This window comes from Rhinoderma darwinii, chromosome 3 (genome assembly GCF_050947455.1).
Source record: "Rhinoderma darwinii isolate aRhiDar2 chromosome 3, aRhiDar2.hap1, whole genome shotgun sequence".
In the NCBI taxonomy this organism is placed as follows: Eukaryota; Metazoa; Chordata; class Amphibia; order Anura; family Rhinodermatidae; genus Rhinoderma; species Rhinoderma darwinii.
In genome coordinates this window covers 397,851,158-397,876,006 of record NC_134689.1, presented here as the reverse complement: position 1 = coordinate 397,876,006, position 24,849 = coordinate 397,851,158, and the positions used below count along the sequence as shown (strand labels likewise).

General features: G+C 44.5%; 2 protein-coding genes across 3 annotated transcripts in view; one reads left to right on the top strand and one right to left on the bottom strand.

Moving 5' to 3' along the window:
• The window catches only part of LYL1 (LYL1 basic helix-loop-helix family member), a 94,523-nt gene extending 79,940 nt beyond the window's left edge, over positions 1-14,583 (top strand). Inside the window, exons 2-4 of the mRNA XM_075859048.1 lie at positions 5,848-6,200; positions 11,699-11,790; positions 13,831-14,583. Of these exons, the coding sequence (XP_075715163.1) occupies positions 5,863-6,200; positions 11,699-11,790; positions 13,831-14,312 (912 nt within the window). The 5' untranslated portion in view covers positions 5,848-5,862 and the 3' untranslated portion in view covers positions 14,313-14,583. The remainder of the gene's footprint in view (positions 1-5,847; positions 6,201-11,698; positions 11,791-13,830) is intronic.
• The window catches only part of ACP5 (acid phosphatase 5, tartrate resistant), a 189,442-nt gene that overhangs the window by 122,883 nt on the left and 41,710 nt on the right, over positions 1-24,849 (bottom strand). The window lies entirely within an intron of this gene.

The window sequence follows — 24,849 nt, the reverse complement described above, 5'->3', positions numbered from 1 at the left end:
ATTTTTACGTCCGCATAAACGATCATTTTTACGATCAACGAGCGTTTAGTCGCCACACCTATCACATTAAGCCGTTATCGTGTTTGATCGCTCATGAGCGTTGGAATCTGACAGATTATCTGCTCGACTATAAGACATTTTGTGGCAAGAGACGTGGAGGTGCAAAGCGTACGTGTGTGAAGAGGCCCAAGAGTTAAGGGGGTTCAGCAACACTAGACTCCCCCAGACCACTTCCTTGGTGATAGGGCAGAGGGCATATGAAGCACTCTACCCAATTATAGAGACAACTGTGCAGTTGTTGAATTAGGGCGGATTTACACCAACGTGGAATACGTCCGTGCAACGCGCGTTCTTTTCACGCTTGTCGCACAGACCTATGCTAGTCTATGGGGCAGTGCAGACTGTCAGTGATTTTTGCGCAGCGTGAGTCCACTGCGTAAAACTCACGACAGGTCCTCTATTTCTGCGTTTTTCACGCATCACGCACCCATTGAAGTCAATAAGTGCGTGAAAATCACGCATTCCACACGGAGGCACCTCCGTGGGATGCACGTGATTCGCGCAACAGCAGGCAAACTATGATTGCAAACAAAAAAGCACCACGTGCTTTTCTGTTTACAAACATACAGTGTCAGAATGATGGCGGCTGCGCGAAAACCACGCAGCCGCGCACCATATGATCATAACACACGGAGCTGTCAAGTACCTTTTGCGCGTGCAAAACGCTGCGTTTTTTGCGCGCACAAAAACGCACACACTGGTGTAAATCCTCCCTTACTGTCATATATATGAAAATTTAGGATAACATTTAGATGAAAATGTAAAAAATGGTAAGCCCATTGCTTTGACTAAGACAGCACTGTGGCATATCAATATATTTTAACCAAAAATACAAAATCTTACTAAATCCCCAAACCTTTGTGAAAGAAGACACCTGGCACAATGTCAAAATGACACTCAGCACTTGCACACGGGCACCGTCATGCAATTTTGTGTCAAAGTGCAATTTTTCATAAAAAATGTATACAAATTCATATTTGTAGATAAAAATGTGACCCATTTAGAAAATTAGATGCACCATCACACATCCTAAAAATAAACGTTTAATATGTGCAGAGTCCATACATGCCACGTATGTCTATATACACATTTCTTCATAAAATCACCAGAATTAAAAAGAATGATTCTAAGCTGAATTTAAAAAAATAAAATAAAAGTAACAACCTATAAAATACAAGGATTACACACCTTAAAAAGTTAGTGCACCCTGAAAGCCCTAAGCTTGCAATCGTCTTGACATGCTGTTGGCAGCCATATTCAGTTTCGCGTAACTTTGTTACAAACAGGAATTATTATTTTTTTAAATACATTATAACATACATTTGCGCCTAAAACGCACATACAAGCAGAAGTTTACACACAAAACCGACGTTAAAATTATAGACCAAGGTGTGTAAAATTCTTATATACCCCATATGTCAACATCAACAAGAGCTGGTGCTCTCAAAAATGCTAAAACGGAAGCCATTCAATATTTGGCCGCCATCCACAAATGTGTTAAAAATATATTCTGCACGTGGTAAACAGCTACTAGGCTACCGAAATCAATATTTTTTGGAGAGCGCACAGTATTATGTGTATACAAACACAACTTTATCATTTATACACATAACCACCTTCATGCAACTTTGCATCAAACAGTGATTATAAGCAAAAATTGCATGAAAATTCAACTTTGGGACTAAAACTAATTCTTATGCAAAAAAAAAAATACTCTGCAAAGAACTGTAAGATGTGAGGAGTTAATACATACCACACACGTCTACTTCACGGGTGCAAAACGCCAAAACCACGGGAATGCACCCACCAATTTCTTGCATGCAAATTAAATTGGGGATTCTATTGGTATTTCCTTTTCCGTCAATAAGCGCTCTAATTAGGTGCAAAGGAGTGACCCGATGAACTACTGATGATCTTTTCACTCAAAAGACCTATTTTACAGCCCGACATGGGCTGTGTAAACGAGCGCCAATAAACCAGACAGCTCGTTGATCGGCGCTTTTGCTCCTTTCATAATTGCATGGGGACAAGCGAACGTTACTACAATCTCTCGTCCACATACATTTCCATCATGCCGGCAGCGCATCTTCCGGTTTACACAGAGATATGTGCTGCCGACAATGATAATATTTCTGGCAGCATAAAGAATGCAATCAGCCCATGAACGAGGATTCTGTCACCGCTCGTTTGGCTGATAATTGACCCATGTAAAAGGGCCTTAAAGGGCTTGTCCGGGCACCTGTAAAAGGGCCTTAAAGGGCCACAGGATAGGTCATCAGTATATGACCGGTGGGGGTCCGACACCTCGCATGATCAGCTTTTCCGTTGCCTCCGGGCACCGGATGTTATGCACTGTATACAGTGTTCGGAGCCGGAAGCATATAGCTCCGTACACTGCATAGTGGCCATACTATAGAACTGCAACTCTGCTCCTATTCACTTGAATAGGAGCAGAGATGCAGTACTGGAGCTCCGCCACTATTCTGTGACCAGAGCTAACTGCTTCTGGCATGGACATCTGATGCCTGGAGGCAGCTGAAGCAGGTGATCGGTGCAGGGTCTGGGTGTCGGACCCCCACCGATCATTTACTTATGCTCTATCAGTAGTCGGTGCCCAGACAACCGCTTTAAGTATGCAAGGGGGGAGATAGCTCATGTAAACACTCCCCCTGAGGTTACCTACTGCCTGCGTGTCCCCCCACTAGCCCCTTCTCCATCACAGAAGTTAAAATGAAAGCTACAAATACATGCGGCTTCCACTTCAACCTGCTGTAACTCAGAGTGGTTTGTAGCTAGAGCTGCGATCTATGGCTTGTTTAAGAAGCTCTAGCTATGATCTAGCCTGAGTAACAGCTGTTAGTACCGAGTACGTATCAGATATGTCCTTGGCTACTGAAGTGCCTTCCTGCCAGGACGTATGAGATACATCCATGGAAAGAAAGTATTAAATGGGTTGTCCCTATGCCCTATTTTTCCCTGTAAGGCATCCTTCCCGGGCACTTTATGTGTGGTGTTTATTAGGCACAAAAATGCATCTTTAAAAAAAAACTTAGTTTTTTCTAAAAACGCTGCGTTTGAAGCCTCCTTAAGGGCAGATCCCATTCTGGTGGACTTACATGGATGGCAATTCATTTCAATGACTGCTCTGTAATAGTTCATTTCCCCTGCATTAGCTGTAGCCACATGACTGTAATAACCTGAAGAAATAATTTTAGTGTGAAATGTGAACATAATAAAAAATGAACAAAAAAATAACAAAACCTGCTTATTCCTATATTTGCATCTTGCAGAAAAAATAAAATTACACCGTAATTTATATGTACCCCACACACAGGGCCGTTTTCTCCCGCAGTAAATAAGGCCTTATACAGCCACGTCAATGAAAAAATAAAAACTTTATGACTGCTGGAATGCAGAGAGGCAAAACAAAAACATGTAGATGTAATTAAATAGAATTTCTGACTACATTTATCACCTATTCACATGATAGATTTATGATCGCTATGGGCCCCACCACTGAGACCCCCACTATCACTAGAATGGGGGTCTTGACCTCTTCCACTTCACGGCACATTGTACGGAGCGACAGAGCACATGCGATCGTGCAGTGAGGAGAAAGAGGTCGGGACCCCCATTCTAGTAATCAGTGGGGATCCCAGCGATCATCAATCAATCAATCAATCAATTAATCAATCAATCGCCTGTGGATAACTGATATATGTGCTTAGTGGCTAAACCCCTTTAAGGGTATGCTCACACGCTAAACAAAAAACGTCTGTAAAATACGGAGCTGAGTTCAAGGGAAAACAGCCTCTGACTTTCAGCCGTTTTTAAGCATCAAGCATTTTTTGATGCGTTTTTTACGGCCGTTTTTTGGAGCTCTTTTTCTATTGACCCAATGTGAAACGGCTCCAAAAAACGGCTCAAGAAGTGAAATGCACTTCGTTTTACGGGGCTTTTTTTTCATGAAATCAATGGGCAGATGTTTGGAGGCGTTCAGCTTCCGTATTTTCATCCGGTTTTTGGGGAGTTTACGTCCTGAAAAATGGCTGAAATTAAGCCGTGTGAACATACCCTCAGACCTATTCAGGCCTGGTCATTAAGGGGATAGTTACAGGCCCAAGTAATGAGGCTGCACCACTGAAAGATTCTGATGATAACATACTAGATCTTCCTATTTGTTCGGGCAGGTGCTGTATGGTCATGGAAACCTACTGTGATTCGGTCATTTGAATCCACACCAACATGACAACACTGCACCTGTCAGAAATTAGAAGGGACATGTTGTCATCAGAATATCCAAGTATTGCAGCCTCAGGCATTCACTGAACAACTATATCCGCAGCACCCCCCACTGAATCAATAATACCCCTCAAATCTAATGTGTATGGCGAATTTTAACTGGTCTGGTGCTAACAAGAATGTAAAAAGCAACATGAAGAATATTGTTTTATTGGAAATCCCCAATTTCCAAAATTCAAATCTTTCAAAAATTCTGAGTACACTTTTAAATACTTTGCTTTTCTTCTATGGCACTGATTTTGAGTGACATGGTGATTTCTTCTTCATTCATATCTAAAGTCATAGTTAAAAGCAACTATGTACGGTATATGAATGGAGGAAACAAAAAGAAATCGCTTAAAAATCTGTCCGAAAACAGTAAAGTATTTGCAAACTTACTCAAATTTTATGTAGATTTGAAATTTTGTTGAAAATGAAATTACATTTTAACACTCAACAAATATATTAAGATTTAAAATAACTGTGTATCTGAAGATTTAAGTTGATGCATGTTAAATACGTTTGGAAAAATTTGTGTGTAAATTCTCACATCTCCTTTGTCTAAACAGAATCATCTCTCTGCATTTGGCTACTTGCACTCGTTTATTCAGACATACGCAATATGTTAATGAAAGGGAGGCAGATAACATATTGAGGGAGATTTATCAAAACTGGTGCACATAGTAGATGGTGCCACATAGCCCTCTCCCCTTGTATAGTGCCACACAACCCCCCTTGTAGATAGTGCCACACACAGCCCTCCTCTTGTAAATAGTGCCATACAGCCCCCCTTGTAGATAGTGCCACATAGCAATCCCCCCTTGTAAATAGTGCCACACAGCAATCCCCCTTGTAGATAGTGCCACACAGCCCTCCCCAATGTATAGTACCACACAGCACACCTTGTAAATAGTGCCAAACCCCTTGTAAATAGTGCCACACAGCCCCCCCCCTTTGTAGATACTGCCACACACCCCCTTGTAGATAGTGTCAAACAGCCCCACTATTAGATAGTGCCACATAGCCCTCCCCTGTATAGTGCCATACAGCCCTCCCCTGTATAGTGCCAAAAAGTGGAACGGTTGCCTATAGCGGCCAATCAGATTTCCTTTCTCAGAAGTCCTTTTAAAAAAATATATATATAAAAGTCTGATTGGTTACTACGGGTAACTCCTCACTTTTCCTTTGCTACAGTTTTGATAAATCTCCCCCATTATGCATCCAGGGGTAGACGTAGTCCTTGAGCACACTGTGATGTCTTGCCAAATGTTTCACAAATGTTGTGAATTGTGTTTGTAGAAGAAAGATTTTCCAACTCATAAAACCTTTGTGTGTATACTTCAAACCACTGAAGACATATGTTTCCACCCCTCCCCCTAACACATGGCGCAATTCTTCGATGATCATATGTATGGCCAGCAAATCTGTATAGGTAATAAGACTATCTGGGGCAAACCCAAAGCAACAAGTTGGTGATCACACGCCTGAACTCTTGTTTCTTCTTAGGTATTCTATGTTTCCATGTGTCCTTCTGATGATAAAGGGGTACCCAAAGGCGGCACATATGCAAGAATGGAGGATGATGGGAGCTCTGCAAACAGGCAGCCAAACACAGTAAACGCTGTATCAGCTAGCCCTCCAACCTCACCCTCTGAACCCCTCACAGATGAAAAGCGGGCACCTGTGGGGACAGATGGACTACCTGCCCACGTACCAGTTATCAGCCTAGGACACAGCAGAGTGGCACTGCGACCAGAACTCACCACTTTACGCCCTGTACCTTCCTTAATGCTGGCACTACCAGGGATACGGGGACCATTATTTCCACCTCAATTTCATGCTCACCCTTATCTTCCCAGGTAAGAATTAGAGGAATAAAAATAAATACTTAATCTGGTTCTCCACCTAAATGTATTTTTAGAAGATGTCTGCCCTTTTCTTCTGAGTCAAGTCTGACAGTCTAGTTGCTAGGGATTCAGTGCCTAACAACCGCAGTGTTTTTGATAAGGTTTTACAATCTGCTTGTGTTAGATAACTCTGAAAGGCCATTGTGTCACTAAATTGTGGGACGAGAAAGAAGATTTGGCAGGTTAGGCTGTGTTCACATCACCGTTGCCCTTCCGTTGAGGGGTTCCGTCTGAGGTTTGCGTTTGGTTAACCCCTCAGCGGAAAGGCAAACGGAAACCTCAGCTTCCGTTTCCCTCACCATTGAACTCAATGGTGACAGAAACTTAGCTAACGGTTTTCGTCTGTTACTGTTGTGACAGGGTTCCGTCGGTTTGATGGAACCAATAACGCAGTCAACTGCGCTATTGGTTCGGGCAAGAACAACGCAACCCTGTCACAACGGTTAGCTAAATTTCCGTCACCATTGATATCAATGATGATGGAAACGGAAGCTGAGGTTTCCGTTTGCCTTTCTGTTGAGGGGTTAACCCGACGGAAACCTCAGACGGAACCCCTCAACGGAAGGGCAACGGTGATGTGAAGAGGCCCTTAAAGGGAATCTGTCAAGGAGACAGATCTATTTAGATTAGGGCACTAGGGCAAGACCCTCAGAGCGCAACACAAAGAAGTGACTTTCCAAATTTTGTGACCCTCTTGGCTAATTAGCCCTTTATAATAATACTCTAATGGCGTCCTAGTAAGAAAGAAGTCTGTACGCGACACATTTTTTTCTTAAAGTGGTTTTATATTTATAAAGTTTAATCACAGTATAAATGAAAAGCTTGAGAACTTTCTAATATACTTTTTCAAGACATTAGCTTGCGGTCAGTGAATGAGAACACTCTTGTTTACATTTAAAGGCTGCAAACCACTAGATACCTTGTCCTGGAGATATGGGAGGGATCCTCCAGCTCACCTGACACTTGGCATGTGTGTCGTGGACATCGCACGGAATCTCGTGTCGGCACACGATGGATGAGGACAGGCAAGGCAGAGGGTTGAATCCAGCGATGTAGAGGATAAAATGAAAACTTTCCAAGTTTACGGAGTATCAAAGTTAAAACAGGGTCCAGAGGAAGGAATCCTGGTGTGCAGGTAGGAGAGTGTCTCGGTCCAGTCTTGGGGCCTACGCGTTTCAGACGTTGTGCACGTCCTTAATCATGGCTATTAGCCATTAGCTATTAGCCATGATTAAGGACGTGCACAACGTCTGAAACGCGTAGGCCCCAAGACTGGACCGAGACACTCTCCTACCTGCACACCAGGATTCCTTCCTCTGGACCCTGTTTTAACTTTGATACTCAGTAAACTTGGAAAGTTTCCATTTTATCCTCTACATCGCTGGATTCAACCCTCTGCCTTGCCATACCTTGTCCTGCTCTCATCTGAGAAGTGAGGACAATAGTATCGGTCTAGGCAATGCTCAATGAGATAAATAGCATGCACTCCATCTGACACATTGCAGCAAACCACCAGAGATTTGTGCAGCTGTCTTAACAAAAACTTTCCAATTTTGCAAAACACGTAACAATTTTCGTATGAAAGACAATTATTTTCAATCTTGACCTGGAGATTTCTATCACAACTTTTATCTGAAGGGGTGATTGAATGTGATGTACATCTGGTGTGTACGCCAGGAAAGCTCCCGACATACGTGCTAAACGTGTCCATAAGGCTCAATTAGCCCAACGGAGGTAAAAAAAAAAGTATCCTTCTAGCCCCCATCAGGTATACGTTTGTTTTTTTTGAGGTATGGATTAAAGTAGTAGACTATGCCAACAGGAGTCCGAAAAAAAAAAAAGAATCCTGCGCGTTATAGTTTTTCTTTTAACATGAAGCCCAAGGGTATGTTCACACGCTGTGTTTTAAGGCGTTTTTAGGGGCGTAAATGCCTCGAAAAACGCCTGAAAAAATGGAAGCTGAATGCCTACAAACATCTGCACATTGATTTCAATGGGAAAAACTGCGTTTCGTTCAGACGGTTCCTTTTTTTACGTGGCCGTTTGAAAAAACGGCACGTAAAAAGAAGTAGCATGTCACTTCTTGAGCTATTTATGTATGGTGGGGGGTACAGGTCCTGAAAACCTGCACAATAGTATATCTATGACGCAGGCTTTAGCTGGCTTCCAGAGCGATTCAGCAGCTGAACATCGGCTGCACGGCAGTCAGTGACTGCCGGGTCCCTGGAGAGAAGATAGAAGCGTCTTTCACCGCTTCTGTCTTCTCTTTTACACATCGCTCAATTGGTCCTGGCTGCCTCTATTGGTCCTGGTGATCATGTGACTGGGAGTCTGTTGATCAATGCCATAAGTAGGAGGCTGCTGCTGGCTCTAACTAGACCCAGCACAGCCCAAACAGTGACAATATTTACTATAACATGGCTGATTTTTCTCTGTAACTTAGGTGGAAAAACATGGTGTAAAAGAGAATAAAAAAATAAAGGCCATAATAAGTAGGAAAAAAGTAAAAATAAATTAAATATTAAAAACACATAATATACCCCCCCAAAAAATTTTCCCCACGCCAATCATTGTCTTATCGCTAGTTCTGACCCAATTACTCTAAAATACACATGTAATATATCAAATAAAAGGTCTATTTTAGGGTAAAACTATATTATTATCAGGAAAAAAAAGCAGCTAAAATTCTACTATTCTAAAATAGCAAAAAGGATGTGTATAAAAATGATGAAAAAAGAAAGCTGCTTTGTCTAAGAAAAAAACCACTGCAAAAATCCGTCACTAGCGCAACACATAAAAAGTTATGGTCGTTTAACTAACGAGTGCTAAAAATGGCTAAACGGAGTCTGGTCCTGAAGGCTCTAAATATCCTAGTCCTGAACCGGTTAGGATGAATACGTAGTGATCTATTTGATACATTATCAGATATGGATTTGTGGTCTATACATTTGGTAGGAGAACCACATTTGCCATTTTTATCTTAGGCCCCCAAACACTTTATACCAAACCTGGTCAAAACGATTACAAACAATCATATATACAGGGGTCCTCTACATTAGATGACATTAGATGACATTCTAAAGTTTGGCTGTGGTACAATGTACATACTGGTCATCACATGTAAGTTGCTCCGACATAGATGAAGACATAGAAGTTTGCTGCTCTTACTATAGTGACGTGTGCTACATTCACTGCCCTATATCCATATATACACACAGGGGAAAGACCTCCAAAATGTAGCGCAAATGAAAACTGAACTAACCGCCCATAACAACCAGTAAAATATTTCACAATCTTCATTTTTCCTCTTTCACAATTTTCATTAAAGGTATACAGTAAAAAAAAAACAACATATAGCGCACGGTATATATATTTTTCCAATAAGATCCTATTGGTGACATATCCCACTAAATGACTATACAGTGGGATACGTCACAGTCTTCTGTCGAGATTCTCCTAATGTATACCTCCAACGTAAAGTTCCAGGGCCCCCAATGGTCATGTGCCATTTACCGTATTACTGTCTTTGCGCCTCCAGTGGGCCCATGTGTCATTGCAGATACTTCTGGAAACATTTTTATAGGAATTATGTCTCTGTGTAATACTTAAAATGGTGACTAGCTGCATTTCTACACTTAGAAATGTTTGATATCTTTTTGTTTGCTTAATTGGTGTTTATAACCCAATAATGACCACGCATAGTGTTTGTAGGTCACAGAAGGAGGGGGGTTGTATGGAGTGGGCTCTGATCCCAGCTGTTTAACCTCTTAGATGCCGCGGTCAATAGTGACTGCAGGATCTAAGCTGTTAGGAGGGGGCAGGCCCCTCCGACAGCCTGTCAGCCCCCACGACACTATCGGTTGTTGTCCATGGCAGCCTGGGGGCCTAATGTCGGCTTTGTGGTCTTATTAAGGTATTAATAGGAGCCGGTTAAAAAATATTGCAATACATAAGTATTGCAGTATATTGTGCAAGTTCCTAGGGGGACTAAAAAGAAGGAAAAAACCGTTCAAGTTTTTTTTATGTACAAAAAAAATTAAGAGTTAAAAAGAAAAACCTTTCTTCATTTCTCCCAAAAAGGAAACAAAAACATAATTGGTATAAGTCTGAACTATTACAATATAACATTATGAAATCCTCGTGGTGAACGCTGTAAAAACACACACACACACATATATATATATATAAAAAACGCCAGAATCGCTGTTTTTTGGTCACTTTATCTCTCACAAAAAAATGGAATAAAAAGTGATCAAAAAGTGGTATGTGCCACAAAATGTTATCAATACAAACTGCACCTCGCCACGCAAAAAAGCCCTCACACCGCTCCATCGACTTAAAATTAAAATGTTTTTTATTTTGTAAAAGTAGTAAAACATATAAATAACTATATAAATTTGGTATTTCTATAATCGTATTAAACCGCAGAATAAAGTTATTTTTTCATTTTTACCACAGTGTGAACGCCGTAAAAATGTATGGTGAAAGCGTTTCAAGATCGCTAGTTCAAATCTCCAAGAGGGACTGATAAAAAAAGCAAAGAACACTAAAATAAAAAAATGTTTCATGTAAAAAAAAAAAGAAATATTAAAAGTTTAAAAACAACCTTTATCCTATTTTTCTGCTAAAGTAATGTACAAAAAAAAATCGAAATCATTAAAACTTATTTATCACTTTTATCATATCTTACACTAATATCATAAGTAGCGCCTCCTGGAGTTTCTATTTCCCCCCTGATTGTTTATCAGATTTGGTGTACACGCTTGAAGTACAATCCAGGCTCTCTCCCCTGCTCCCTTAGCTGCGCATTCCCCTTGATGTGAAGTGGACAGAATTCTCTCTCCGATAGCGCTTCTGCGCTTGTCATCGGAGCACAGGGATTACTTCTCAGGGCAGACAGTGGAGGAAGACAGCGCTGCCGAGCGATGAGAAACAGGGGGTGAAGTTTCAGGGAGCGGAACGCAAGCATTACTGAGAGCTCTAGCAAGAGGGGAGTCATGTGCGGCAAATTTTGTGGGGAAAAAAATCTGATTACAAGTGTCCAACTTTATGGCTGTGTACTTAAGACGTGATTGCCTGAAAAGTACACACCTCAAAAACTTTCATCTAAAAATCTCTGGGGCCTAAGCACATAGCAAAAGCCTGGTTGGTCCTGTATAGCCCGATTTCCCTAAATCATTAGTTGTTGGTGGTGTTTGTGCCACATCTCCCATATCTGCTCAAAATGTGTTGTGCAAATAAGTTTCTAAATGGATTGTAAGTAAAAGTTATATTTTACGGGACAGCTGATGATTTCCGTAATAGTGATCAAAGCTGCCCTTTTGGATTTGCTGTGAGAACCGGCTGTAAATTTCCCAATTGTTTATAATAGTTTGCCAAATGTGAAAACTACTTAATTGATAAAGACACTTCAGATTAGACTAATTTTTTTATTGACATTTTTTTTCCAGTCCCTACCTACGTGCCTCTAACCTGATCCCAATCTTTTCTGGGAGATTTAAGAGGAGAAGCCATTCAGACATCTTGGAAGCACCCTTCATAGGTAAAAAAAACCATAATATCTAGTTATTAAATATCTATTATTAATACATAAAACCCTTGTTCTACTCACAGCCTATTTTTCATATGAAGGCACATTTCCATGAGTAAAATGGTGGAATCCAACCAAAGTATCATCTTTATTGTCACCTAGACCCCCAGGATGACTGTCACTGTAATTCTATCCATGGTAAAAGCTCTTTCAGGCGAGTGTATTTTGGCTCCATACTACCACCAAGGTTTACAGAGCCGTGATATTTCAACCATTGCAGTCTTTGGGCCCACACTGTACCTCCACATGCCTCTGATTTCATATAAAACTATACAGTATTGAATTCCATATAAATCATTCGGGAAAAAAATCATGGCATGCTCAGTCGGATAACATATTATGGACATAGACTTCTAGGGGAGAATCCTTCGTAATATGGTGCCGTATAGAGACAACATACGGTGAAAGACTGAGTGCCCACACCTCTGAAGCACGGAGCTGAACGGACTCGTGCACACGGCTCTGTTCATGAGGCCCGATTGTAATAATTGCCCTTGTGAATCCAAATTTGCTATGACCCGTTCCGCTTTACCGCTCATAATTTTTTTTTATGTGCAACTTATGAGGTTATTAATAATATTAAAGAATAATATACGAAGAAGAATATGGTGAAGAAGCCTAGTTGGAGCAAATAAGTAGCACATGATATCAATATCCATTATCTTCCCTCTGCACAAATTATTATTATCTTTTTTTATACATTCCCTATCAATACGGTGGAATTGACAAGTCAAAAATACAACGCAATAACAAAAGCTTTTGCAACATCTTAAACCATTTGTTAATACTGCTCATATATCTCTCTGCATGCTGTGAATGTCAATGCCATCGTTTTTAGGAACTGTGTGTGTGCTGGCGGTTGGATCGAGGAAGATGTGGTCTAGTGGGTTTGCAGATTCTGTTATCTATCAATCTTGTCTTCCGTTATAAACCTTCCAAAGTGACACACATGAAAGAGAGGGTTGATGAGTGAGGAAGTATAGGGAAGGGGCGGACATTGGAGATGATGTATTACGACACAATACTTAGAAAGAGTGGGGAGAGGGGGGAAAGCTTTCAACTGTATAATAAAATGAGATGAAAAATTATTTGCTCCATTCGTGATCCTAAGGAGCTGATCTTTACATTGGCTTTCTGCTCGTGCTATAATTATAGTGAGGTTTTTGAGCAGGGGTTGCCCATTCATGTATATATACTTAGCTAGTTGAACAAGAGCAACCTCTGCATAGAGTTTGTATGTTCTCCCCTGGTTTGTGTGGGGGTTCTCCATTTTTTCCCCATACTTCAAAAACATACCAATAGGTTAATTGGTTTCTATGAAACTGACCTGTGTGTGTTTGAGATCAGGAAATCAGATGGTGAACCCCCCTGTACAGATGGACTGATGTGAATGATCACAATCTTTGTACAGCGCTGCAGATCATGTTGCTGCTATATAAGCAATAGGAAATAGAGTAAACAATTCATGTGAGGGTATTTGACAATGGCCCATTATGGTCCGCCTCTATCTAATGTATATGGGCTTGTTAAAGGGGTGTCCCATCTTGGACAGATGCGGGTCCCGCCTCTATGACCCGCCCATGCCTCTAGGACGGTCCCCCTGTCCTACCTTGCCCCTCTCCTACAGCTCTTTGGTCAATGTATGATGGGGTGGTCAGTAGTACAGAAACAGCCAAGCTCGCTGTTTCAGAAGTGAATGGGAGTTACGAAAACAGTGTAGCTCACCGTGCTTACTTATATGGGAGTTATGGAAACAGCGTAGCTCAGCCAACTTGGCTGTTTCCATTCTCCCGACCACCTTGTCAGACGTTGTCCGGAGAGCAGCGGGAGCAGGACAAGGAATATATTATCTTTCACAGCCATTTGCACGATATTGCTGCAATTTATTAACTCATGTATCGGTTGCAACATGTGAATATTTTCTATCGATAAAGTGAAATCAACATGTTACTTTAAATTTCATTATGTTGACCCTATGTTTCCACTCCACAGTACGACAGCCACAAAAAGTTGCCCGCCGGGTCTTCACTAACAGCCGGGAACGCTGGAGGCAGCAGAACGTTAATGGCGCCTTTGCTGAACTGCGGAAACTGATCCCCACCCATCCACCTGACAAGAAGCTAAGCAAGAATGAAATTCTCCGTCTGGCTATGCGATACATTACCTTTTTGGTTGGCCTGTTGGGTGACCAACACAATTCACCTCCTAAAACATCTGCTTCGAAGAGAAGATACACAATGACTTTTCATGCTTTGGCCCCAAAGGTCAAAGAGAGTCACAGCCCTTCTAATAACCTGTTGGTTCTGGAAGATGAGGAGAAAAACAGACACTTTGAGGGCGCAAGGTCCCCAATGTCTGGGAGCTGTGGGGATAGTGTAGAGACTGATGAGGAGGAGGGTGACAGAGAAAGTGTTTCTTCCTCAACAAGCACAAAAATGACTCTGATCACATCAGAAGTAGGGGAAAGTCGGTGAGGAACGTAGAAGGAAGGAGGTCAAATAACTGATCCTCCTTCATAATTCTCTTTGTTAAATGGACACAATGGACCCTCTACAATGAGTATCACTTTACCAAACAGTCATTGGTTTTTTTTTTTAGTTTTTTTTTTTTATTAGTGTTGATACTGTAGCTCCGCTTAAACACAGGTAAATCAACATTTGCCCAATTTCTCCAAATTACATTATCTCAAGAAACGTCTCAAGACATGAATATGTATACGTTTCTACGTTTTGCAGTTTATTATTTTCCTCCTAACTCAATAAATGAAAGTTATCACACTGCTTAAAAATGATGCATAAATGTATTGGGATCAGTTCACACGTAGCGTAAATACTGCGGATTTTCCGCAACGGAATTAGTTGCGAAGAATCTGCAGCATAATACAGTAGCAGCAAAGTGGATGAGGTTTGAACAAATCTCATCCAAATGCTGAGCGGAAAAACGTTCAGAAATTGACCTGCGGTGCAGTTTTGTAAAAGGCAGCATGTAAATTGTATTTGCGTAAACAATACTTATTTGTTACGAGTTTTCCCCATTGAATTCAATGGGGAAGTAAAACACGCAACAAATTGCAGAAGTTGGGTTTTTTTTGCGGTGGAAAAGCATAGATTTCGTTGCAAAAAACGCAACTCAGAAAAAAATATATTCTTATACATACACAGAATTCTGTTTCCTCTCCCAGGCCAACCTCCTGGGATGACGTTTCATCCCATGTGACCGCGGAAGCCAATCACAGGCTGCAGAGGACACCTGGGATGAAACGTCATCCCAGGAGGCTGGCCTGCAGGGCGGCGGAGAGACGCGTCGCCATGGCTACGTAAGTATGACGTATTAAAATATTATTTAGGTGCAGTTTTCCGCAGCAAACATTCCGGTGGAAAAACTGCACCACAATTTGGGGCGTTTTTTCGGACGGAATTCCCCGTGGCTCACAGGGCGGATACGCTGTGCGCTTTTACTGTGTGAACATACGCTTAATGTTTTCTTCTCTATGATAGACACCGTACTATGTCTGTTTACTGAGTATTTACTGATTCTGTAAGGGAGGGTATATATACATATTATATATATATATATATATATATATATATATATATATATATATATTATTTTTTTGAATGGTAATATATTCAAGGCTTGCTTATTCTTGAAGTTTTTGCTTACAGAAGTGCCACCCTTATTTGTGGCTGTGTCTGGTATTGCAGCTTAGCCCCATTCAATTCCTTCCTATACAACCCTTTTAGGTCAGGGTCCCAGGGGACGGATAAGCTGCGTAAAAACCACGCAGCGTATCTGACCTGAAACCCGCAGTACATTCTGTCTGAATACCACACCACAATGTGGTGCATTTTTTCGGAAGGAATTTCCGCTGCAGAAAGCAGCAGTAAAAAACGCTCTTGTTATGGCTGTTGTTATGCTCCTGTGCAGTCCGGTCTGGCCTCCCTGGATGGCGCTGCAGCCTGAGGTTGGTGGCGGCGACATGGGATGGAACGTCATCCCGGGAGGCCGTCCCTCTGACGTCATCCGGGCCGGCCTCCTGGGATGAAGTATCATCCCGTGTGACCACCGCTGCAGCCTGTGATCGGCTTCAGCGGTCAGGTGTGATGCAGCGTCATCCCAGGAGGCTGGACTGCAGGAGGTAGGGTGTTCTGGGTAAGGGGATCTTCACATGGAGTGTTTTCAGGCGTATTTCGGGGCGTCTACGCCTCGAAAAACATCTGAAAAAACGGAAGCAGAACACCTCCAAACATATGCCCATTGATTTCAGAACGGCGTTCTGTTCCGACGGGGCATTTTTTTATACCTCTTTTTCCAAAAACGGCACGTAAAAAGACGCCCGCGAAAAAGAAGCGCATATCACTTCTTGGGACGTTTTTGGAGCCGTTTATCATTGACTGTATAGAAAACAGCTCCGAAAACGTCCGTAAAAAACGCAACGAAAATTGCGAGTGGCTTAAAAAACTTCTGAAAATCAGGAGCTGTGTTCCCTTGAAAACAGCTCCGTATTTTCAGACGTTTTTGATTTTGTGTGTGCACACACCCTCATGACTTAAAGAGGCTCTGTCACCAGATTTTGCAACCCCTATCTGCTATTGCAGCAGATCGGCGCTGCAATGTAGATTACAGTAACGTTTTTATTTTTAAAAAACGAGCATTTTTGGCCAAGTTATGACCATTTTTGTAATTATGCAAATGAGGCTTGCAAAAGTCCAAGTGGGTGTGTTTAAAAGTAAAAGTCCAAGTGGGCGTGTATTATGTGCGTACATCGGGGCGTTTTTAATACTTTCACTAGCTGGGCGCTCTGAAGAGAAGTAACATCCTCTTCTCTTCAGAACGCCCAGCTTCTGACAGTGCAGATCTGTGACGTCACTCACAGGTCCTGCATCGTGACGGCCACATCGGCACCAGAGGCTACAGTTGATTCTGCAGCAGCATCAGCGTTTGCAGGTAAGATCGACTTACCTGCAAACACTGATGCTGCTGCAGAATCAACTGTAGCCTCTGGTGCCGATGTGGCCGTCACGATGCAGGACCTGTGAGTGACGTCACAGATCTGCACTGTCAGAAGCTGGGCGTTCTGAAGAGAAGTGGATGTTACTTCTCTTCAGAGCGCCCAGCTACGGTAGTAAAAGTATTAAAAACGCCCCGATGTACGCACATAATACACGCCCACTTGGACTTTTACTTTTAAACACACCCACTTGGATTTTTGCAAGCCTCATTTGCATAACTACAAAAATGGTCATAACTTGGCCAAAAATGCTCGTTTTTTAAAAATAAAAACGTTACTGTAATCTACATTGCAGCGCCTATCTGCTGCAATAGCAGATAGGGGTTGCAAAATCTGGTGACAGAGCCTCTTTAAGGTATGTTTGATGACTTTCGCTATCTACGGCCTTACACCCCCCAAACCCCAATAAGAGACCACACATGAATTTTGGTGTAAAGGCCACAGCAGCCATTTATTAAACACACACCTTTTTCTGATAAAAGAGCATAACCCTAAAACACATCATAACACTCCATGATAACATCCTGCTCTATTTCCAAACTCCAGATAAAGGATCCTTGAAGGCACTTCAATCATTAAATAACAAACTCCATCGTTTCCTTATTAGGTCTGGACCTCTTACCCTACAGCCGTTATGCACCTGACCCGAGGGCACCAACCATGTCCAAGACCTCTCTCTCCCTTCCTGGGGACGACCCTGCCCATCAGGAATATATGCCATATCAGCTGGGTAACCACTCCACAGCCCCTCCAATACTATCCAGGGTTAAACGCCCCGAGTTCTCTTGCAACAATCTCCATTGTTGCTTCTCCTTCTTACCATTACGTGCCTCCAAAGACCCCTCCTCCTACCGCCACGACAATCATGTGTGACCCCTTACACATGATTGTCCCTCCACAACTGCAGGGCTTTCTCCATGCCCTCCTTGATATCCAGGGTCCACATATCAAGACCCACCTCGTTCAAATGAACCCCATCTGCCCTGAGGAAACCTACCTCTCTGCCCTCCAACTCCTTATGCCGCACCACAACACCGCCATTGCGTGCCACAAACCTGCCAACCACCTTGTTCACCTTTGCTCGCGCTTTATTCAAACTATGGACGGAACGTGCCTGCCGCCACACCTTGCGAGCCACAATATCCGACCATACGATCACTACTCCTGGAAAAGACGACCATTACCGCAACAGATCGATCTTGACATCTCTCACCAAATCCCTGGACGACCGAATGCCCAAATCATTGCCGCCAAGGTGCACCACCAAAATATCCGGCGCCCTGTGCAGACCTGCATAAAAATGTACCTCCGGTAACAGCCTACACCACAGCATGCCCCGCAGACCCAACCATCTGACCTGAACCTCTGCGTGATCCAGGCCCAACTGCCGTCCGGCCGGACGAACATCTGCATGCACACCTCCCCAGTGCACGTAGGAGTGCCCAACAATCCAAATCAAGCAGGGACCTGCACCTAAAACAACACAAAACAGCAATGTAACAACACCATATCCACCTCCAGCACATCTTATCACCACCACCTCAAAGCAAGTGAGGCCGCACATACAACCTATATCGGTCTGACTCCCACCTACCGACTCCTAACCATCGCCGGGGATAAACCCCACCGAGCTGCTTCCGTAGCTGCGCCAATTCTAAAAGAGTGAGAGCTAAAACCTGCTCCACCTCTGCCAGACAACAGGATACATTTTTTGAACACCTGTGAAAACTGGAATTTTGACAAAGACAACCCGTCTGCATGAACCAACAAGGATGCCGAACCCCTCAGGCCTCACTGCAACAAACTCCCGAAAACAGTGGACTGGGCACACCCGCGAACCTGGTAACTCATACAAACGCACCACAAAACCTCTTCCCTCCTGGTCTGTCTTAGATCTACGAAGCAAACAAGAAAGGCAGGAGCCATCCAAATCCACATCAACGTACAATAAACCCCCTGCCACACTCTTACTGGCCGACACCAACTCCGATATCCGGAATGCCCCAAAGAACGCCAAAGAAAAGGCCAGTGTAAATAGCCGCGCTTCAAACGCCGAAACACAAACATCCCTCAACAAATCACAAATCGCTACCAACAGCTCAAATGACACCGGCTTCCTGTGGTCCCTAACTGCGGAACCCCTCCGGAAACCCTTCATTGCCTGTCGAACCAGAAAGGACTTAGTCACATCCTCCTCACCTTTCTTCTTAAACCAAAAAGCCAAGGCCGACAAACTCCGAGCAACCGTTGCTGCAGACGCCCCTTCACTGTACGCATTTCCTATAAAATACAACAAACACGCCGGCCGATCTGCAATACCTGCCTGCGCATTTTCCAACAACGCCTCCCATACCTGCCATACCGCACTGTACCTCTGCCACGTGACCGCACTAACCGACCTTTCCACGAGCGACATTGCCATTGTCACACCACCTTCCACAGATGCTCTGGACAAGGCAGGCCATGAGACTCCGCCCCCGGCGCCAGCAGACGAAACCTGTCCCACTGTTGACGAGAAAGGGAATCAGCCACAGAATTCAGCACCCCAGGAATATGCACTGCCACAAAATGCGCATTCAACATCAAACCTCTCAAGACCAAGTGCCGCAGTAGTCGCACGACTGGCGGAGAATTAGCTGTCTGCGCATTAACAGCCTGAACCACACCCAGATTGTCACATACGAAACGCACTCTCCGGTCCCGCAGACAATCCCCCCACAACTCCGCAGCCACCACAATCGGGAACAGTTCCAGCAGAGCTAAGTTACGGACAAAACCACAATCATGCCAAGCATCTGGCCAAACTCCTGCACACCACTGCCCCTGGAAATAAGCCCCAAATCCACACGCACCTGATGCATCAGTATACAGCTCCAAGTCCACACTAGACACCGGCTGATACATGAGCACCGACCGCCCATTGTAGCTCTGCAAAAACTCCCCCCACACCAACAAATCAGCTTTCAACTCCGCCGACATCCTAATAAAATGATGGGGAGAATGAACCCCTGCGGTAGCACCTGCCAATCACCTGCAAAACACCCGCCCCATGGGCATAATCCTACAAGCAAAATTCAAATGCCCCAACAGGGATTGCAAGTCCCGCAACTGGATCTTCTTCCTGCGCAGCGCACTCGCCACCAACTCTCTCATCTCCAGCAACTGATCATCAGGCAAGCGACACTCCATATTATCTGAATCAATCATGATTCCCAAAAACTTAATGACCGTCGTGGGTCCCTCGGTTTTTTCAGGTGCCAGAGGTACCCTAAAATCCTTTGCCACTCTCTCCATAGTGTGTAGCAATCCTGCACACACATAGGTACCCGGCGGCCCGATAAACAGGAAATCATCCAGATAATGCAGGGCAGATTGCACCTGCGCCTCCCGACGGACCACCCACTCCAAAAACGTGCTAAACATCTCAAAATAAGCGCATGAAATGGAGCAGCCCATCGGGAGGCAACAATCCAAAAAATATTCCTCCTGCCAATAACATCCCAGCAAACAAAAACTATCCGGATGCACCGGCAATAAACGAAAAGCGGCCTCAATGTCAGTTTTTGCTAACAGAGAGCCCTTCCCGTATTTCCGAACCCAAACAACCGCCGCATCAAAGTTAGTGTAACTGACCGCGCACAATGCCGGATCAATGCCGTCATTCACCGACTCGCCTTCCGGATAAGACAAGTGATGAATAAGGCGGAATTTATTCACCTCCTTTTTTGGAACCAAACCTAACGGGGAAACCCGCAAACTCTGAACAGGCGGGAAGGAAAACGGACCCGCCATGCGGCCCAAAGCCACCTCCTTCAGCAGCTTATCAGTAACCAGATCAGGCCGCGCCAAAGCAGACGACAAATTACGGACTACCCCATCACGTCCAACCGACGTACAAGGAATCCGAAAACCTTCTGAAAATCCTAACCATAACAACTCCGCCACTTTCCTATTTGGATAGCCCCTTAAAAACGGGAGCATCCTTTCCACCCTCACCGGCGTCGCCCCTCTTCTGCTCAGCATCTCCCTGCCTGCCCTTATGCTTCCTGAAGCATCTGGACAAACCATGGGCGCCTCCGCAACCGGAGCACTCGTGCTTATACCTACAATCTGGGTCGAACTTGCAATGCCCCTCGTTATACTGCCAGCAACACCCTTTTCCTGAAGATCCTGACCGACCCGCTGCTGACCCCTGACCGCCGGCCGCATCCCGAAAGGGCTGCTGCCCCTGTTTTGGCGCAGACATCAGACGCATCCACAAACTGATATCCTTGTGATCCCATCGCAACGACGGGCGCACCGACTTCCGCTGACGAAACTGTTCGTCATACCACAACCACGCATTACCACCGTATACACGATACGCCTCCCCTACTGAATCCATATAACAAAATAGCGCCGAACAGTTCTCCGGCGCCTTCTCACCCACCACACTAGCCAAGATAGCGAAGGCCTGCAACCAATTCGCAAAAGTCCGAGGAATCAAGTGATACCGCCGCCGCTCCTCCTCCTTACTTTCATCCGGTTTCCACCGGTCCAAATTAAACTTCTCTAACGGCAGCAAAGAAAAAATCTTAACATATTCATCTTTCCATATCTTTTCCCTAATCTCCACCTTCAAATGTGCCCCCAGCGGGCCCTCAAAACACACATAAACCTCACCTTTAGCCGCGTCAGCCAAACGCACATCCTCCACCACTTTCTTAGCTGTACTAGCCGCCGCGTCAACCGCTTTTTCCACAGCCACTACAGCACCCACAACCGGCGCCACTTCACTAACACCCACAATCCCTGCCGCAACTGCACCAGAAATCGCCTCATTAGCAACCGCACTCCCCGCCGCACTAGCAGACGCCTCACTAGCAGCGCCCCATACCCTCGCTGGCGACTGCTCTACGCCTGGCACAATTCTCATAAAATACTCCTGCATCCCTCTAAACAATAAATGCATTTGAGACATTGACAACATCCCCCCCACACATCCCCGGCACCACATCCGTGGTAGACTCACCCGGCCGTCACTGAGGTGACCTCCCAGCGGACGCGTCCACCACTCCGGATGAGCCCGGCGTCGGTCGTGACGATCCTGGGGAGTGGTGCTCCTGCACCCCACGCTCCCCGTAGCTCCCCGCACTTCCAGTCGCTGACGTTCTAGGCCCCGCTGAACGCGGCCCGTCCACGATCCTGCCACCCGCTGGTGGCGTGGCATATTCAGACCGACAGCCCTGCCGATCCAGTCCTTCTGCAGGGCTGTCAAAAATAAATCTTCTTGTTGTCGTCGCTGCCTGTATAGCAGACCGCTGCCCCCCCTCGTCCGGATGGGGCCCGGCGTCACTCCAAGAAGCTGCCCGGGTACCTCCGGTCGCTGCCGCCGCCGCACGCCTCCCTGCTCCTGCAGGAGGCGATCTCGCTCCCCATCTAGATGCCGCCCGCCTCTTCCTGCGGGTCGGTGCTGGTGTCAAGACGTCTGTAAGAAGAGCTCCTCCGGCACCTGGAGCATCGGCGCCGGAGAAAGCCGTCACTTCCGGACCTGCGCGCGCATCCGGTCCAGCGCGCACATCCGGTCTTGTGCGCGCATCCGGTCCCGCCTCCACTTCCGGCGTTGTTGTTGAAGACAGGAGGGAGGAAGATGGCCGCCGCGGCCCCCCCTCCTGTCACCTCCGGTCTCGCCCGCCTGATGGGATTCCTCCCTGACCTCCGTGGACCGTCGCCAGGGTGCAGCTCCGGACCAGCAGGAGGAGGAGGGTCCCTGGAGGGGCTCCCTCGGCGCCGACCGGACCGAGGTGTTTCTGCTGATGAAGGCCTCTCCTGAGGCCTGGAACGCATGCTGCTGCGTCCCTCACTCTCCTCTCCAGCCGCTGGAACCGGAGGAAGAGCCCCGGCAAACAGCGCATCCAGCCATCCCAAGCCGTGCTGCATCGCTGCATCCCGGATCCTGGCCATCGTCGTCTCCATCGCCGCGTCCATCAGGTAAGTGCAAAAATATTAATATATATATATATATATATTTATTTTTTTTTAAATGTAATAACAGGACAAATTTCTCTCCTGTTGTCCAGCGGGAAAGAGGGCTGCCTCTTCCCCGCATGGATTTATATACTTTACTCTCCACCCACCACATATAGATAAATTTTTGCCCCATGCCCCTTTCACATAACCCTCCCATCCTTATACATGTAGCCTAAAACATAATAGCCTAAAACTCCCAAACATCTAGTCATGCGCTTCCTTCATTACGGCTGCGCCTACATTACGCTGGGCTTACTGTACGATTGATTTTAATTTTATTTTTTCGTAGTTGCGATTTTTGCGGAGTAAACGCTGTGAATACAATACAAAAGTTGCAACACTTGGCTTTCTGTTGCGGGTTTTGCATCCCCATTGAATTCAATGGGGAAAACCCGCAACCGAAAATCAACAAAAAAGCAGCATAAATTAACATGCTGCGAAATTAAATTCCGTACCGCAGGTCAATTTATTACCGTTTACGCTGCGTTTTTCTGCAGCTTGGCTATGAGATTTTCTGAATCTCATCCACTTTGCGGCTGCTGTAAATACTGCAGAATTTCCTCACAGCATTCCGTTGCGGAAATTCCGCAGCATTTACAATACGTGGGAACCCGGCCTTAGAGTTGAACAAGTGGAAGGAACCATCTTGTTTGCTTATTTAGGTTTGACTATATGAGCGACTTTGTCACTTGCACATTCAACTTTCTCTTATATCCTATGGATGGAAAAGAAAACGGCAAAGAAGCCAAAGAACTGTTGCTCATGGATCTCCAACCGGAATAGGATCAAGCAGATACAGACCATTTTACTGGGAAAACTGAGTAACTGACCTACTTACAGATATAGTGCCTTAGGCATAAAACTATTTTCAAGTTAATGCACACATCCAATTTTCATACTTAAAAGTCCAGCCCAAAATACGGCCGCTTTCTACTTCCTACTAACCAGCCTGCCAAAATTTAAGGACTCTTTCCAGGTATAGAACTCTGAATAGTTGATATGTCTTACTGTGGGGGCAGAACATATAGTACTATTTTTCTGAACTGGGACAATCCATAGCTAATGAAATGTTTGCCGGTTTTAATTTTTTAAACATCACCACAGCCCTTAAATACTGATGTCAAATACTCATAATTACAGCCAGTGTGTCCCCATAAAAATCCTATCCAGAGTACCCCACGAATAGTGTCAGTCAGATTGGTGCTATGAATAGGGCCAGCTGCAGTGCCCCCTTTTAATAGTGCTGGTCACAGTGCCCCCTTTAAAAGTGCCAGCTCGAGTGGCCCCTTAAATAGTACTAGCCATAGTGCCTCATTAATTGACTGCTTCAGTGTAAATTTCTCCAGTGGGAATGGTCACTGACTGACTGTGCCTAGAGCGGACTCTAAGCATTGCTGGAGACTTGGCTGCTATGGTGGTAGTCCAGGATGTCTCCCTTTTTTCGGAAGACTCTTGGACAGCCTAGGAGGCTTAGAAAATATGGTATTGTCATTTAATAGTGGACAAGATTAAACCTTAATTTTTGCGGGTTCTAATAAAGAGGACATCATAAAATAAACCTAATTAACTATTCTTTAGAGGTTATTGTAGTATTTGACACTTTACAACTGTAATTAGTCCTAGTGGGATAGAAGTTCTGGTCTCACAAGTCGTAGTTATCAAACTGACAAATTACGATAAATTCAAGGGGTTGCCCAGTTTAGAAAACCTATTTTCATATACCCTATTTAGAAATTCTGAGGTAATAAAGGGTGTTTAGGATCCTCATCTCCTGGCCAGAGTAGAGAACGGTTACAAAGAGCGTCTTTCGCTCTGGAGGACCTGTTTTCCCCTCACATTTCAGCTGATTTCTGGTGGTCCCAACACTTTGTGAACAGCTTATTGTCAAGGGATCCTTTTAAAATGTACAGATTATCCAAAGTGGAGAACCCCTTTAAGCTTCTTAATGCTTCCTGCTAATATGTAAGAAGTAAACCGCTAACAGGTAATGC